Below are 17,264 nucleotides of genomic sequence, written 5' to 3'. Positions count from 1 at the left end.
TTTCTGGATAGTAGAAAGAATGTTTAAAAATGTGTTTAAAAAGGGGGCATTTGACATGTGAGGGTTGAGCACCATGGCTTTAGAAGCTCCCAAATGGTTCTCATATGCCCCGTAGATGAACCCTTGTGTTGGCCTTTCTGTGTGGCCTCTTCACTAACCTCTCAGCTTCTTGTCCCCCTTCTCCACCACCAACTCCAGGAGTTTTATGAGGTGCAGAGCTGGTCTTGTCATTCCTGCTCTTTGTCTATGTCCCTAAAATCTAAAAAGCCCTTGCTTATTATTTAATCTTATCAACTTGGCTGCAGCCTCCTCCCGTAGACCTCCACTTCCTTCCCTTCCTCCTGACTACACCTTGGAGGGGCTGAAAATACAAATCCGGATCTTGCAAGTGGAACTTCAGATACAGAAAAATACTTAGAACACTTCAGCGTGTATATGGTAGTGGAAAGCACATGCTAAAATATGATCTCTAAAATGTGAGCTATAAAAGCAATCCACATAGAGTTCCCAGAGGAATTGGTATGGTTTGGCTGTATCCACACAGAAATCTCATCTTGAATTGTAACTCCCACAATTCCCACGTGTCATGGGAGGAACCCAGTGTAGGTGATTGAATTATAGGAGTGGGTCCTTCCTGAGCTGTTCTCATAATAGTGAATTAGTCTTACGACATCTGATGGTTTAAAAAATGGGAATTTCCCTGCACAAGCTCTCTCTTTGCCGGCCACCATCCATAGAAGACGTGACTTGCTCCTCCTTGCTGTCCTCCATGATTGTGAGGCCTCCCCAGCCACGTGGAACTGTAAGTCCATTAAACCTCTTTTTCTTCCCAGTCTTGGGTATGTATTTATCAGCAGCCTGAAACCTGACTAATACAGGGGTGTTCCCAGAAGACAACACCAGATCACTTGGAGTTGGCACACACACATGCATACCTCTGTACCTTTATACACACTCTCTTCTTTCTGGAGTGTCCTTCTCCTACTCATTTGCTTGACAAGCCCCTGGTCACTTTTGAACTCTCAGTTTTAAGGCTTCATTTTCTTCAAGCCGTCCCTTCGCCTCTTTTCCTAGGCCCCCGCTGCACTCATCACACCCCTCATTGAGCAGCCTTGTCATGCTGACTTTCTGTTTCACATGCTTGTCTCTTTGTCTCTCTTTCCAGACTGAGCAACTCTAAGGCAGACACTTTTTAAAAAAATCTTTTATCTTCTACACATAGGAAAGGGGTGGTCATGTTGTCATCACTAGTACATTTCTGTTTATTACATGGATGGGAAAGCATAATTAATGGTTGAACACCACCAGTGAAAAGCGTGGGCCCCTTCCACCTCTGATTTCCAGCCACCCATTCCCCTTTCCAGAGACCACTGCTGTTACTAGTTTGTTTGTTTGGTTTTTAGGGATACCCTTGACCTACTCTAGAAGTTGTCTACATACAGAAAATGAATATTTGATTCAAGTATGCAATTGGCATTTTTTAAGATTTCCATGCCGAAATTTGCTCTTTGGTCATTTCCATATATCCTTGGCCACTCTTATAATCTCCTCTTACTTGCATCTTTCCCCTTCCCCTTAATGTACTCCATCCTTTCAACCTCTACTTCTTCTATCACTATATCCTCCTCTTAAAAAATTTCCTTCTTGGCCGGGTGCGGTGGCTCACACCTGTAGTCCTAGGACTTTGGGAGGCTGAGGCAGTTGGATCACTTGAGCCCAGGAGTATAAGCCTGGGCAACACAGTGGTACCCCATCTCTACAAAAAATAAAAAATTTAGTAGGATAGGGTGGAGTGTGCCTGTCATCCCAGCTACTTGAGAGGCTGAGATGGGAGGATCACTTGAGCCTGGGAGATTGAGGCTGCAGTGAGCCATGGTCACACCAGTGCTCACCAACCTGGACGACAGAATGAAATCCTATCTCGAAAAATAAAACAATTCCTTCTCACCATCAACCATGAGGCCACTGGATCCTGAAACCTTTCTCCTCGCCTTCCACCTGCCCTGTCTGCAGCACATTCATTGTGCTGTCGGAGGCAGTGCAAGCTCCAGGTGGTTCCTCTGCGTTTCCACCTGATCATCGTATTTCCGGGTGGAGAGTGCACAGTCAGGATCAGAATTAGGAAGTTCTGCTTTCTCTCTCTGGCTCTTCTGGGAACTTCATACCATCTGTTCCAGAGCAGGGTGTATAATATTGCAGCTGAGTTCTGCTGAGCCACTTCACAGGTTTCTTTTAGGGCTTCTCACTAAAGAGCCAGAAAAAAATCTTCCAGATCCAAAAGTAGTACAGCTGTGAAGCAATCATTATTTTAGAGATGTTATATGTGTGGACTTTCGGAGTTGCAGCTTAAAAATCATCAGTTCTGGATAGTAGAAAGAATGTTTAAAATGTGTTTAAAAAGCGGGCATTTGGCATGTGGTTTAAGATGGGATGACAGTCACACTCCGCCCTATCCTAAGGGACTGGTTGTTCTCCAGTCCCTCAGAATCCACAGCTGAGTCCGTTTAAAATCCTCATCGCCACTGTAGTCGTGCCCCTAAGATGTAAAGCCTTGAAGTGGGAATCTGGTGCTTTCCATATCACTTCATTAGGACACACTTCTGTGAGCCAGTTTTATATGTGTCCCAGAGGCCAGAATTCCTCTGTGCTGTAGTCTCCGTTAGAGACCTCTCGGTCCCCTTGACCCAGGAAGAACCGTTAGCAGGTCTTGTTCTACTTAAATCACAGGTGTTCAGGAAAAGCCCATGGACTCCTGTTTAGCAGCCCCGAGGCCTGTGCAAAAGCAAAGACTAGAAAGTGAGATAATTTGTGGAATTAGTGATAGTTTAGAAAGATAAGTAAATATTTCTAACAAACACTAGTTTGTCAGAGTTACTCTGAGCTCTAGAAGTTTAGAATTTGCTTTTCTCCTGTTATTTGGAGTAGGTATTTTCACAGAGAGGCCCTCTTTTTCTCAGTATCTTCTCTGCTCAACAGAGGCTGACATAACGGGCAGAACCTTGGCCACACCTGCCAGGGCAGAGGCACACCTGGAGGAGTGAGTGTGGGGCCATCATTACCTCTTAGTTCCTCAGGGTCGGGGGTGTAGACCTCCACTGATAAGATGAGCTTGTCCTTTTTTTTTTTTTTTTTTTTTAAACAGATGTTAAATAGTCTAATAAGAAATCACAGAAAAGACTTCTAGCAACTGTATATTTCTGAACAGTGGGACGTGAGACCATTTTGTAGCTTGCATTTTGGCATTTGCTATTTGTTACCATATGTGTGCTGAGGAGTGCCAAATGTTTTTCTCCCTCTGAAATTCCTCTCCCAAGATCCAGACGTGTATTTCCAGCTGCCCAATCTTGACCTGCAGGCGTTTCTAACATTTAATAGATCCAGAACGAAACCCTTTGCTCTCAGCCCCCAAACTTGCTTCATCTCTGGCATTCTTGATTTCAGCTAATAACTTCTTCCCTGTATGAGTGGATTTTAAACAGCAGAATATATATTTTACATCATGATTCACTATGTATACACACAAAGATGTAACTTGAACAGAAGTTTCATAAAACAATATGTATCTTTACATTTATGTTGCCCTCTGATATCTTCTCTTGAATTCCATCTTTTGAAAAGTGCCAATGTCAACTCCCTTGATGAATTTACAATCCCCCAACCAGTCATATGACCTGCAATTTGCAAAAACCTTAAACAGAGATAAAATGCAGTCTCCTTGAATTCAGCATCTGGCTTCTGCTTCCCATCCTGTAGCGCAACCTGCAGTCTAGCCACAGTGTTATCCAGACACACCATTCATTCACTCAGTCAGTCAACATTTACTGGGTGCGTATCTGGTGCCAGGCACATGGTACACTAAGTATCCAGAGATCAACATTGTCGTCTCCACTCTGAGGACCACAATGCAGAGACAGGTGAGTAATCTAGCAATTACCAGGTAATGGCGAGGTTCTAAATAGAAGTTTGTATAAAGCACTCAGACATCACAAACAGGCAGCATATAACTTGGACCAGAGAGTCCAGAAGGTCTTTCAGGAAAAAGTGACCCTTGAACTGAAGCTACAAATAGAGGTAGGAGTTCAGCTGGCAGGATTAGGGCAGGGCGTTAGGGAAGAGTAATCCACTATGAGAAGACACAGGGGCTGAGCATTCTGTTAATTTGGAGAGCTGAAAGTGTTCTGACATAAGCCTCTCCTTATAACCATACACTCTACTGTCACTCCCACCCTTTCTTTACTTGGCAAACCGTGACTCAGTGTTCCCTCTCCCACTAAACCACCCTCTCCCAGTAGCCTTTCTCCCTGCCCCCAGGAAGACTCAAGCCTCCCTTCTTTAGGCTCTGACCTCACTCTCCCATACCATCAGCTCTGTTATGTTGAAGGCCATTCATCACCACCCCGGTTCATCTGCATCACTAGACCAGGGGCACCTCAAGGCAGAGTCCACGTTCTTACATCTTCTGTGAGGAGTACAATAAGTGTTAGCCGAATAAAGAGCTGAACCAATAAAGGAAACAGGAGATGGACAAACCACAGACACAAGTTTAGGGTAAATCTGCTTAAATGGATATGTAGAAGACTTTTCGGTGTATCATAGATGGAAAGGGGCTTCAAGTGTCATGAACCTGCTTATTTACAGAGCTGGGGACCACATTTTAAGTGTTGGTGGCACCTCAGGTGCAATTTTCATTTTCTTTGTGTTTCATTTGCAAAAGATTATTTTTGACTTTTAGAAAATACTCTTTTTCTTCTAACTTAAATATGTCTTGTTAATGGAACTTGTTAGTGAATTAATAGGAATGAAAATCTGGCATCAGAGACCACACATACTCTCCCTTAGCGCACAGGTAGCCAGTCGTTGCTAATCATACATTAAACCCAAACTGTTTTTTCCAAAATGGATTTTACAGGAAGCAAAATTAATTTTTAATTATTCTTTTCCTTTGCCCACCTTCTGCCCACTTTGCATTTTCTGTGTAAATGGTTCAGGGTTGTAAGCAGGACAGTTTGAGGTCTGGAATCTCAATAGTTAAACCTGTAATTGAAAAAGAAAAGTCTAATGTATTTGTTTCTTTCCTGGAAATTTTTATAATATGACCATAATATTTCATAATCACTTTGAAACAGAACACTGGATATGGATGACGATAATGCCTATAAAAAAGTTTTGCAAACGCAAGCATTGTCAAAACAGAGGCAGCCAGGAAAACAATTGTACTTTATTAGGAGCAAGAGAACAGGGCTCAGATTCTGGCTGGACTTTTCATTGTTTATAAAACTTCCATAGGGTCTAATTTTGCATGTGACAGATTGGCTGTGTTCAAGTTGTGATTTTGAGCTGACATTTTCTCCCTTTTGTTGCTAAAGTTTAGTACTGTTGGACTCCTTTGTCCTTGATGCAAATTTTAGTGAGAACAAAGTGGAGCATTTCCAGATTAGCTGTATGTGCTGCCTGCAAACTTGATTGTCTCCTCTTGAAATAATGGTTGGGATTATTGAAAAGAAAGGGAGAAATGCCTTTTGCAGAGACACTGTTATCATAAGCGTTTATGTCAGAGACAATGCTTTTGTCTCTTTTCTCGTGTTACAACTCTTCCAGCTCTCTTGCCTGCCTCCTTCCCCCTCATCATCCAGCCCATCAATAACGTGACCTAGTTTGTGTAGATCTGTCTATTGATGTTAGTATTAATTAGTGCATGAAAAAGTAACCAAGTATGAGTCTTAAAAGAATTTTTATTTTCTCATTTGCTGATGGTGGATTCATGTTTCAGCCAGGAACATAAATACATGTATTTAATCCTGATTCACTAGAGTAGGAAGCAGGGAGTTTGGCACTTACTGTGTACGTGCCACTCTTTGACATCACTGCCATGTCACCCACTAGTAAATAAATGCATGAACAATTTGAGCCCTGTATTACCATTTGGCCTAGTAGTGCCTACAAATCCTCAGATAAAGTGAATATGCTTCATTTCTTCTGTTGACAAAGAGTCAAACTGTAAAATATTTGAAGAGATTTATTCTGAGCCAAATATGAGTGACCAATGGCCCATGACACAGCCCTCAGGAGATCTTGAGAACATGTGCCCAAGGTTGTCAGGCTACAGCTGGGTTTTATACATTTTAGTGAGACATACGACATCAATCAGTACATGTAAGATGTATATTGGTTCAGTCCAGAAAGGCAGGACAACTGGACGTGGGAGCTTCCAGGTCACAGGTGAATTCAAGGATTTTCTGATTGACAATTGGTTCAGAGAGTTATTACCTAAAGACTGGAATCAATAGAAAGGAATGTCTGGGTTACCAAAAGGGGTTACCAAAAGGGTGGAGGCCAAGGCTTTATCATGCAGATGAAGCCTCCAGGTAGCAGGCTTCAGAGACAATAGAGTGTAAATGTTTCTTATAGGACTTACAGAATCTGTCCTATCAGTCTTAAGGCCTGTGTTGATGTTTCTGCCGGTCAGCTGTGCCTGAATTCCAAAAAGGAGACAGGTATAATGAGGCTTCTGTGTTATGCTCCCCTTCCTCATGGCCTGAACTAGTTTTTCAGGTTAACTTTAGAATACCTTTGGCTGAGAGGAGGGGTCCATTCAGATGGTTGAGGGGCTTATAATTTTATTTTTGGTTTACACCTCTCATGATATCTAGTGGTCCTTTTCCTCCTCTGCTGGTTTCTAGCTTTATCTCTTGCCCTTTCTAACCTGTTGGTCTATCCATGTTTATCCAATATAGTTTGAATGACGCCATCTGGCATCATTCTTGGCAACATTATGATGCTCTGACTCCCTTGAACATAGAGTCCCTGTGGAAAAAGTGGGCAGTCTAAATTTTCCCACGTGGCTGGAGCCTCCCTGATCTGACTAGACCCAGTTTTCTGTGGGTTCTTTGAGTAGTATCTAATACTGACATAGTGCTGACTGTGTGCTAGGTAGCATTCTCCTACCACATTGAGGTAGGTGCTGTCAACACCCTCCAGTTTACAGATGAGGAAATTCAAGCTCAGTGGGGTTATTTCTCAGCCCAAGCTTACATGGCTGGTAAATAGGGGAGCAAAGATTTGAACTCAAGGTGTCTTCAGAGCCTGGCCTCTTAACCCTGAATCTCCCCTTTCTAGGTGCTTAACCCTGAAACTCTGTTCTCAGTCAGTGATTTGCCATGATCATTGAGTATAAGAGCCATAGATCATGGAACAGAATATTCAAATGGAATGTGCCCAGTTACATGTGAGCTGGAATTGCCCATGAATTCCTTTCCCCAGATCAAACATTGTAGTGATAGAAAAGTAGATGGAGAAAGAAGGTAGACATACAGATAGAAAAAGGAAAACATGTGGGAAGAACAGTATTTTGGCAAAAGGAAACTGTAAATCACGTAATTACAAATTGTAACTGTAATGAGAGAATCTGAGCATTCTAAGCTGTCAACCCTGCCTTTTTGAAACATTATAATGCTCAGACAGAGGATGTGGGGTAGAAATGGCAGAATTGTTGGAACTGTTAAATGATGAGACTGGAGTGAAAGACAAAAGCTTATGAAGGAATCATGGGGGACACATACAAACTTCATTCAGCAACATGAAAATGACAGCTTATTGTTTGATTCATTAGCCTACTTATTAAGTTTGGACTTGATAAAATATAGCAGATTTAACTTGTCTTACCACATTCAGCTGTATTTGTTATAACACAGAGATTCATCTTGGGTGGCTCTTTAGCCGGGTTTGTTTTTACTGAAATAAAATCCCTGGCACACAATAATGGAAAAAAAAATACCAGAGTTTCATAATATGTAGTGTACTATTTTTCTACACTTGAGAATTTTGAGTGCTTTGGAAATAATAAGGCTGTTCCCCAATTTCCTGCTCTCCACTAGGTTCTTGGAACGCCAAATGAGGACACATGGCCTGGAGTTCATTCTTTACCACATTTTAAGCCAGGTATGTTTCGTTAATTACAGATGACTAGGTGCTTCCTATATGCAAAAGGTGAGTATATAAATGTTCCCGCTTAAGCAATATACCACCTTGAAAAATTTTGGTTACTTTTTCCATTGTGTACTTTATCTATTAATGGAATTTCCTTTTGTTTTCACAAATTATTTGTCTGATTTTCACCATATATACTTTATTTTATTTGACTGGTTGATTTTGCAGTAACTGTTAATTTCATCATCAGTTAGACTGGCATCCATGTCTACAAAAACAAAATTTAAATTGGGGTGCTGTAACTCATCTGTGTCACTTCTTGCAATAAGTGACCAGGAAAAGTATTGGATTGTAAAAAGGAAAAATCATATTTTTATTTCTTTACAAAACTAATAAATATATGGTCTATAATTTGAGTTTAAACATGTAAGATGTTCTGAATGTTCTATTGTACAGCATTCAATATGTTTTCATGTAAAATATTTAAACCTAAACACTGAAAAATCTGAAAGAAATGTGAACTTTTAAAATAAGTTGTCCTTTGTTTTCACCAGTAGGTGGCAGGCGTGAAACTTTGTTTTAATAATTACACTTAACAGACGAATCTCAAACATGGTCTAATTTTTATAAGAGAGGGGAAAGGTTTGGAATTGAAAATATAATAAAATCAGTGGAATGAATTATTGTAAAAATTATTCTCTTGGTGGTTGTGTTTTTTTTTTTTTTCTTTTCTCAGTTATAAAACATGGCTTACAAAATGCAGACCCACCATAAAATTACTGAAAGGGATTTTATAGAAGCTCTAATAGTCTATTATCCTATGAGGGAAAAGAGCTATGAATAATATCTATTAGAGGAGCCAAATATATTATTTTGCTTCTCTTCCCCTCTTTTGGGGAACCATCAGGAATAAATTATCAGTTCCAAAGAATGACTGAGTTGGGAAACTATTTTTATTCTTAATATTTTTCTTCTGAAAGTGTACAGTGTGTTCAGAATTATTTTATCTTCTTCAACTTCCCTGAAGACTCTCTGTACTTTTGCTGGAAATTCTAAATGAATTCTATGTTCTGAAAGACTATAGGAAACTAACAATTTTAAATGGACTGACTCTTTTTTTAAGCAACCAAGAGGCATCCTGTAACGGATCCACGTGTTCTTAATGGAGTGAAGAGCACAGTTCTTTATAGACGATCCAATTGTGGGCACTTCAAGAAGGTTAATTTCCCTGTTTTAGGACCTAAAATTTTAAATTGTAGGCAGATAAAACAAGAAAATTTGAAAAGATTTAAAATGAATAAAGTTACAGACAGAAAGGAGCAATTAAGATGAAATCATTTGGCCTGCCTAGTTTCTGGATTAGAAAACATGGAGTAATTTATGTGCTTTTGTGGGAATAGAATTTATCTTCATCAACAACATACAAAAGCATGTATTAGTTGTATTTTGGAAAGTACTAGGATGTGGTACCCATTAAGATAACAGATTGTGAACTTCAAGACACCAGGGACTGTTCATTGTACATATGTGGTGTTCAATAAATGTTTGTTGCACTTGATTGTATTGAATGTTAGAACAGACATTATGTATGTGACTCCTCTGGTGGGCATATACAAACTAGAATATTTATGTTTCAGTTATTAACATTAGGTGTAAGCCCCACAACAGACACATAACACATAGAAAGTAACAGGAAAACAGAAAAATAACATATGAAGATAGTGGAAAGCATGGGTGGTGATGAGCAAGGTTATTCCAGGCAAAGCTCAGGGCTATGAACCATAGCACATAAGTATGATAAGCGTTTCCTGAGTTTGCTTGAAAGGAGTCAAGGGAGGCAAAACAACAGACTGAGTCAAAGGAAGCAAATCTCCGAGTCCTTCCCCAAGCAACACTTACCAGACCATCCAGGGGAGCCCCAGTCCCTGACCTCGTAGATCTCATAGTCCTGGAGAAGAAAATATACAATCCCAAATGAGGAAAATATCAGTGCTAGGGTCCGCCTGTCCCAACTCCACTCTCCAGCTCCTTGATCTACCCCAAAGAGTGCCCTAGAGAGTCTGGAAAAGATAATCTGAGACATAAGGACAAACTTTGTTTAATTTTCTAATACATAATAAATTTAAGCAATTTAAAATGTCAAGCAATAAGAAAAAGGAGCATAGTGCAGAGCTGCCTCCCCTCTGCCAACTTCCCTAGAACCACTGACCCCACTGCAGGCCCCCAGCGTATTCTTATGTTTCTTTCCTTTATGTAAATGTAAGAAATTAATATTAATTTTTACTTTTCTCATATTAAATACAATTCCTCATCTTGTTTTTCTCATTAATGCATCTCATCGATCTTCTCATATCACTGCAAGGAGGAGACCAATGTAGTGTCCCTCTTGTCTCACAGAGCTGCATTGTTTTCTGGTGTATGGATTTAACCCATTCCCTAATTAGGGACAATTGGGTTGTTTCCATTGCTTTGCTATTACAAATATTAATGCACTGAGTAGCCTTGAGCCTATACATACACATACACATTGCACATATGCAAATATATCTGAAGGATAAATTAGGAGAAATAAGGTTAAAGAGCCAACAAGTATAGACAATTACGATTTTGACCACTTTCATCAAACTGTTGTCCAAAGGAGTAGTATCTGTTGTCTCTGTTGCCAGAATACAGGAGAATACTTCTTCCCACAGCTGCTTCTCCTCTCTATGCTATGTGACCAAACTTTTGGATTTTGCCAGTTAGATGACAGAAGGAATTTCAGTAAAATTTTAATTTGCATATGCCTTATGATGAGGTTGAGCATCTTTTGATATGTTTCAGGATCATTTCTATTTCCTTTTCTCTGAATTCTTTTTATCTTTTGGCCAATTTACAGTTGAGTTGTGTGGTTTTTAAAATCCATTTCTAGAAGTTCTTTGTATTTTATTTTATTATTTTATTTTTAGTGATGTTGCCCAGGTGGGAGTGCAGTGGTACGATTACAGCTCACTGCAGCCTCGACCTTCAAGTGATCCTCCCTGCTCAGCCTTTCAGGTAGCTGGGACTAACTATAGGTGCATGCCACTATGCCTGGCTAATTTTTTTTTTTAACCTTTTGTAAAGATGAGGGTCTTGCTGTGTTACCAGGGGTGGTCTTGAACTCCAGGCTCAAGCAATCCTCCCACCTCTGCCTCCCAAAGTGCTGGGATTACAGCATGAGCCACCATGCCTGGCTGAGTTCTTTATATTTAAGAGAAATCATCCCTTTGTCCATGAAAAAACTTTTGCTTCTTTAAAATTTGAAAAATGATCCTTTCTAATTTTTAAGCAATTTTGAAATAATCATTGTCTTATGTCTCTCATGTCTTCCTTGACTTGCCTAACTGAGTAAGTTTTGCCTTGAGAAAAAAGCCCATGGTGTTTTTAGAATAGTGGAGTTATGATTTAAAAAAAAAATGGAGAGAGAGGAAGTCTTGTTATTTTGGCCAGGCCAGTCTTGAACTCTTGGTCTCAAGCAATTCTCCCACCTCAACCTCCTAAAGTGCTGGGATTACAGGTGTGAGCCACTGTGCCTGACCACAATTTTTTTAAAGACCAAATTTCTGTTATAGGTATATGTACAAATTCATATATGTGTATCTGTGTAAGAAAAACCAATTTGGGTTTTTAAGTGGATTACTTTATGGCTATGATCTAGGCCATGAATAAATCTTTTGGTTTTAACATATGCTAACCTAATTTCCTAGTAGTTGTTTTCTTAAATAACTTACTTTTTTAGTTAATGTCTACGAAATAAGTTAAATACACCTACTATTTCAGCAATATTTCCTGAGCACCACTTGTATGTCTAGGGACTGGAGATGTTGCATTGAACAAAATGCAAATGATCCTTATCGGGAGAGACATATAGTAAGTGAAATATATCATATATTGGGTGGTGATAAGTACTGTGGAGGAAAATAGAGCAAGAAACTGGTTCAGGAAGTTCTAGGAAGGGGGGTGATTTACAGTTTAAATAGGTTGATCAAGGAAGGCCTCCCTGAAAAGAAGACACTTGACTGAAGAATATGAGAGGCAGAGCCAAGATGATATTTGAGGGAAGAACTCTTCAGGCAGAGACAAAAGCAAGCACCAATGCCCTGAATGGGGAGGAGTGGAGGGCTGATAATGAAATCACAGATCACATAGGGCCTTGAGGGATACTCTGAGTCCTTTGCCATTGATCTGAGTGAGGTAGAAAGCTCTAGAAGATTTTGAACAAGGCAGCACAGGAGCTGGTTTCTGTTTTAGTAAGACCACCCCATCTATTATACTGAGAATTGGGGGCCAGAGAAGAAGCAGGGGGGACCCCTTAGGTGGTTATAATGGGAATCCAGGGGAGATGCAATGAAATGTACTGTGAATAAAATGACCTTCCCTTTTCAACTCCTATGATTATCCCAGAACTCAATATGGTTTTCCCTTGGAAAAAAATATATAACAAAAATGGAGAAATATTTTTAAAATAATTCCTGAAATAGTGAAAGAACAATTAGTTAAAAACTGAACTTTATTCTTTACTATATAACCTGTATATCTTCTTCTGTGCTTACACAAAACTTCTTAAACTCAGCATATTCCCATAGCAACCAGACAACTATAACAGGTCCCAATGGTATTATATATTATAAAGTATGTGCGTGTTATATGCAATAAGGAGTCTGTGTAAGTCTCATTTGTGTTGCTATAAAGGAATACATGAGACTGGGTAATTTACAAAGAAAAGAGGTTCGGTTGGCTCCAGGATCTGCAGGCTGTGCAAGAAGCATGACACCTGCTTCTGGTGGGGGCCTCAAGAAACTTCCAATCATAGGAGAAGGTGAAGGGGAAGCATGCATGTCACATGGTAAGAGAGGGAGCAAAAGAGAAGAGAGGACTTCCCTAAAGTTAGTGTCAGAGGTGTAACTAGATCCCGGGTCTCCGTGGGTCTTAGTCGAGTGTGCTTTTGCTTTTGTTTTTGTTTTGCAGCCTCCATTATGAAATAGAATTCTACTGAATGTGCAACACAATTTCTCATTGTCCTTCTAAAGAACAGTTTACTGACAATTAGACTATTTTAAAAAGCAGAAAAGTAGAGAAGATCTGATCTCTGTTTGGGAAAATATGTACACCAATACACATCAATATTACAATATTACACCAATACAAGACTCTTTTTAGCAACCAGATCTCTCATCTGAATTAATGGAACAAGAACTCACTCATTATCCTGTAGAAGACACTGAGTTATTCATGAGGGATCCGCCCCCATGACCCAAACACTTCCCTCCAACATTGGGGATCGCATTTCAACATGAGATTTGGAGGGGACAGACATCCAAACTATATCAGAGTCTGACCTTGGAAGCTGCTGTTTTTCTGTCATTTACTTCTATTTAAATTTCTCTTAAAAGAAATGGAAAATAGGCCTATTTCATTTTTGAACCCGATTACCTTCCTGTTTCTTTTCCCTTACCCTCAGGGTTCCATGGTTAATGGTCTTTTAAAAGTAGGTCTCCTTGTCTACCCCTCCCTCTCTCATTCCAGAGTGTCTCCTTTTGTCACTGTGTTCAGGATGCTTGCTGTGGGAAAGTCTCGAGGTGAGAGGTTGTGCTGTGGTGTTCTCAGTACTTCAGTAATTCCATAACTTGGGGTGAGATTCATCACAGGCAAACCCCATGGTCTAACACAAAGTAAGAGTCCACTGTAAAAATAAGTCATACTCCTTTTCATGGGTTCATAGTTATTCGCTAACAGGAGGCTTTTGCATAAGGCTCTCTGCTATAAATTCCTTCTAGGATAATGAGAGGTTCCCCTGTGTGAGTCCCAGGATCACTTTCTCCTACCAGCTTTACCCCCTTTTTGTATCCCATCGACAGGTGGTGTGGTTCAGATGTCTCCGCTAAAGTGGCAGTGCCATTTTTGTTGTTGTTGTTGTAAGACAGACATCATTTTTAAAAGATGCATCTTGCATACATGTTTGAGGAGTTGTTTAAGCTTCATAGAATTGTGGTAACCCCAGATCAGGGCAGAGTATGTGTAGACATTTGAGGTTCTCCAGACCGGTAGAATCAGAGTAATGGATGAAGAGTTCTGGCAAGGCTTTGTAATTTCCAGCTGTCAAGGAGTACCCCGGGGCTGCATGAGCTGAGAGTGCCAGTGGTGTTTGATTGTGCCTTAAGCAAAGTGAATGTTTGAGCCAGAGGAAGCCCCAGGGAGCATCTAGTCTGCCTTTCTTCTTGTGAGGTTAGGAACCTCAGGTCCAGAGATGCTAAAGAACTTCCCTAAAGTTAGTGTCAGAGGTGGAAGCAGATTCCAGGTCTCCCTGGGTCTCACTCCCTGAGTGTATTTGTGTTTTTGTTTTTGTTTTCCAGCTTTCATTATGAAATAGCATTCTACTGAATGTGTATTACAATTTCGCATTGCCCTTCTAAAGAGCGGTTTACTGACAATTAGACTATTTTAAAAAACAGAGAAGTAGAGAGGATCTGATCTCTGTATTTGGTAAAATATATACACAAAACCACCAATAACACTTGTATGAAATGGGTTAGCCCTGAAATAACATGTAGATTCCATGTATAAATGCTTCCAACAAAAGGGACATTCAAAAACTATTTAATGGCTGATTATTCAGGAGCTCAAAAAGGAAGGCACTGTGAAGTTCAGTGAGGAAAAAAATGCTGCTAGACCGGAAGCGATTAAAAGTAATGAAATTTAGAATAAAATAATTATATTTTCCAAAATCAAGCAAGAGAATAGAGCATTTCTAAAGTGGTTATATTATTTCTAAGGGAAAGTTATCCAATAGAAAAGGCTGTTTGATTCAGGAAACTTTGAAGAAAATGGACAGTCTCCCAACGAATGAAATAATGTAAAGAATTTGCCATTGGAGGCAATTGGGGAATGGTGATACTTTAAACACACTGTGCCGAAAACTAATTCTACAGACACATTGACCTTAAAGGGAATATTTATGTATGAACTTAGCTGTATCAAGGCTTTGTAATGAAGCAAAACAAACAAACAAACCAAAAAACAAACAAAAAAACTTCTCTTTAAGTCCTTCCTCTTCTCTGGCCTGACTGGGACCCCAAAACCAAACAGATCCACACGTTTTTGTTCCAGAGGGAGGAAGTAAATCATTTCAGAAATAGAATACTATGGTGATAACACCTTACATTTTATGCTATATTTTATTATTTGCAAAGCATTTTAACATATTATCTCATTTGATAGTTAGAATAACTGCATTATAATAATGCTTTTTTCCTAATATTGTTATCCCATTTACAGATGAAGAAACTAGGAAATCGAGGCTCAGAGAGATAGTGTGACTTGCCTAGAGATCTCATCCCTCCAGGCTATAGCAGAGCCAAAACTCAAACTCAGGTCTTTCAACTCTAAGCCATTCTCAGTGATGCCTCCTCCTCTCTTTAAGAGAGCTTCGCTGCCCGTAGACCTAGACCTGTGAAGGAGAAATGTCAGGCTCTTCCCAACTCTGTCTTGTGGCATCTTGGAAAAGACCTCTGTCTTCCTGGACATTCCAGATCCACCCTCCACTTGCTGGGTATGGGCATATTCTTCCACCCTTTAAACCTATGCCTCCAATAAATCTTCAGCTCCAAAATGTCCTCTGCAGACGTTTAGTCTCAGATGTGTAGTCCTTAATACATAATGTCGGAACTGCCCACTTTCCTCATTTTCAGAAGTGAGGATGTTTGAACCCTTAGCCTTTACTGACATTCTTGGCTTTTCCTGAGTCTTTTAGAAGGTGATAGAAAAGCTGTGGATGCAGCAGAAATTGTTGTTGGGGTGGGATATTCCATGCAGGAAGACTAGAGGGGGGCGCCTCTTTGTGCCGTGATGTTGCCCTGCACAGACCACACCTGCAGTGAGGGGAGGCCTGTGAAGTGCTGAGATACCTTCCTTACTCTTCTAGAAGAATCATGTCCGCTCCATCCAGCCTGCAGACTTCCTACTAAACTGTTTTTACATTCCCTTCAATATTTGTTATTTATACTCTACCTATTTTTAAGAAGATTTGAGCTAGCTGACATAATTGATATAAAAGTACTTTCAAACTGTAAGGGGCATGTAACTGCAAAATATTATTTTTTACTATTTATACCATGTCCTCTGCCTGCTATCTCCTTTCCCACTTACTCTTTACACTTTACCTCAGGAATTTTAAAATTTTTTTATGATTGATAGCAACTATAATGATTATGGGTTAGGTCTAGGCATATGGGCTGTAACTATGTGATGGTTATTAAAATGGACTTTAAAAATTATTATTTAAATATCTGGCTTTTATCTCAGATTTTATTGCTAAAAGCCTTGTTGGTCTGCTTGACACAAGCCTTAGGGTATTTAGAGCTCTCTCCACTAACCATCAACTATCACCTTTGTGAACTTTGCTGTCCCTCCTCCCACAAATAAATGCTACTTTAATCACGTAGTGAAAAAGCCAATTAATTACTAAATTTATGAACTATGTGAACGTTATAAAGCTAAGGAAGTAAAATATGTAAACATGACAGAAAGGGCAGACTTCACTTTCTGATTGAGTCAGCCATACTGGGAGGTCGCTGGTGGTTGCTGGAGAGCAGGTGCTAAAGTTGAGAGTCGGTGTTTCCATCAGCAATAACTGCTTTACGTCTGCTCATGAGCTTGGATTCTTATTGAGTGCTTACTAGGTGCCAGGCAGTATTGTGGGTGCTAAAGATGCAGTCATGAACAAAGCAGATGAATCCTTTTTCTTGCAGAGCTTACATGCTAGAGAAGGGACTAATAATAGACAAATTACAACTTACTATGCCTGTGAGCACAGGGAGAGTGGCAAGAGACAATTCAGGGGGACAGGTCCTTGGAAAGTCAAGGTGAAGAGTCAGGATTTTACTTGAAATGTGAGTGGAATCATCGGAGGGTTTTCAAGAGAGGAAGAAATCAATGCTTTATGTTTTCAGAAAGACCTACAGGCTACAAAAAGTCACGGACTCATTTCAGAGCTGGAAAGAGGTTTCATTTGAAGTGTGAAATCCTCTTGATTGGTCATTTCTGCCTGCAACCCTGGATCAAGAAGGGTCTATAAAGGCAAGTACTAACTCACAGGGAAATTATTCTCCTACCAGTTAGCAGTGATGCCACAGACACGAAGGATATTTTTCCTCACAGGTCCATAGCTGACCAGAGATTTGATATAAAATAAGTCAGAGATATGACCAATGATATGAAATAAAAATAAAAAAGAAACAACCAAAAACCTTGATAATCACTTAAAAATGCAGAATAGCAATTCATTTCCTCTACAATAGGTAGATTAAGGAGGGAAACCC

At 39.8% G+C, this 17,264-nt stretch overlaps 1 protein-coding gene across 17 annotated transcripts in view; it reads left to right on the top strand.

The window, feature by feature from the left end:
• The window catches only part of CDK14 (cyclin dependent kinase 14), a 790,403-nt gene that overhangs the window by 623,449 nt on the left and 149,690 nt on the right, over positions 1-17,264 (top strand). For all 17 annotated transcript variants that reach the window (XR_012432704.1, XR_006696501.2, XR_012432705.1 and 14 more), the window contains one exon: positions 7,875-7,938. Coding sequence is in view for 14 of the 17 variants with exons in the window: in XM_045387589.2 (XP_045243524.1) it covers positions 7,875-7,938 (64 nt within the window). In the remaining 3 variants the exon portion in view is untranslated. The remainder of the gene's footprint in view (positions 1-7,874; positions 7,939-17,264) is intronic.

This window comes from Macaca fascicularis, chromosome 3 (assembly GCF_037993035.2).
Source record: "Macaca fascicularis isolate 582-1 chromosome 3, T2T-MFA8v1.1".
Classification (NCBI taxonomy): Eukaryota; Metazoa; Chordata; class Mammalia; order Primates; family Cercopithecidae; genus Macaca; species Macaca fascicularis.
This window is presented reverse-complemented; position numbering and strand designations above follow the sequence as displayed.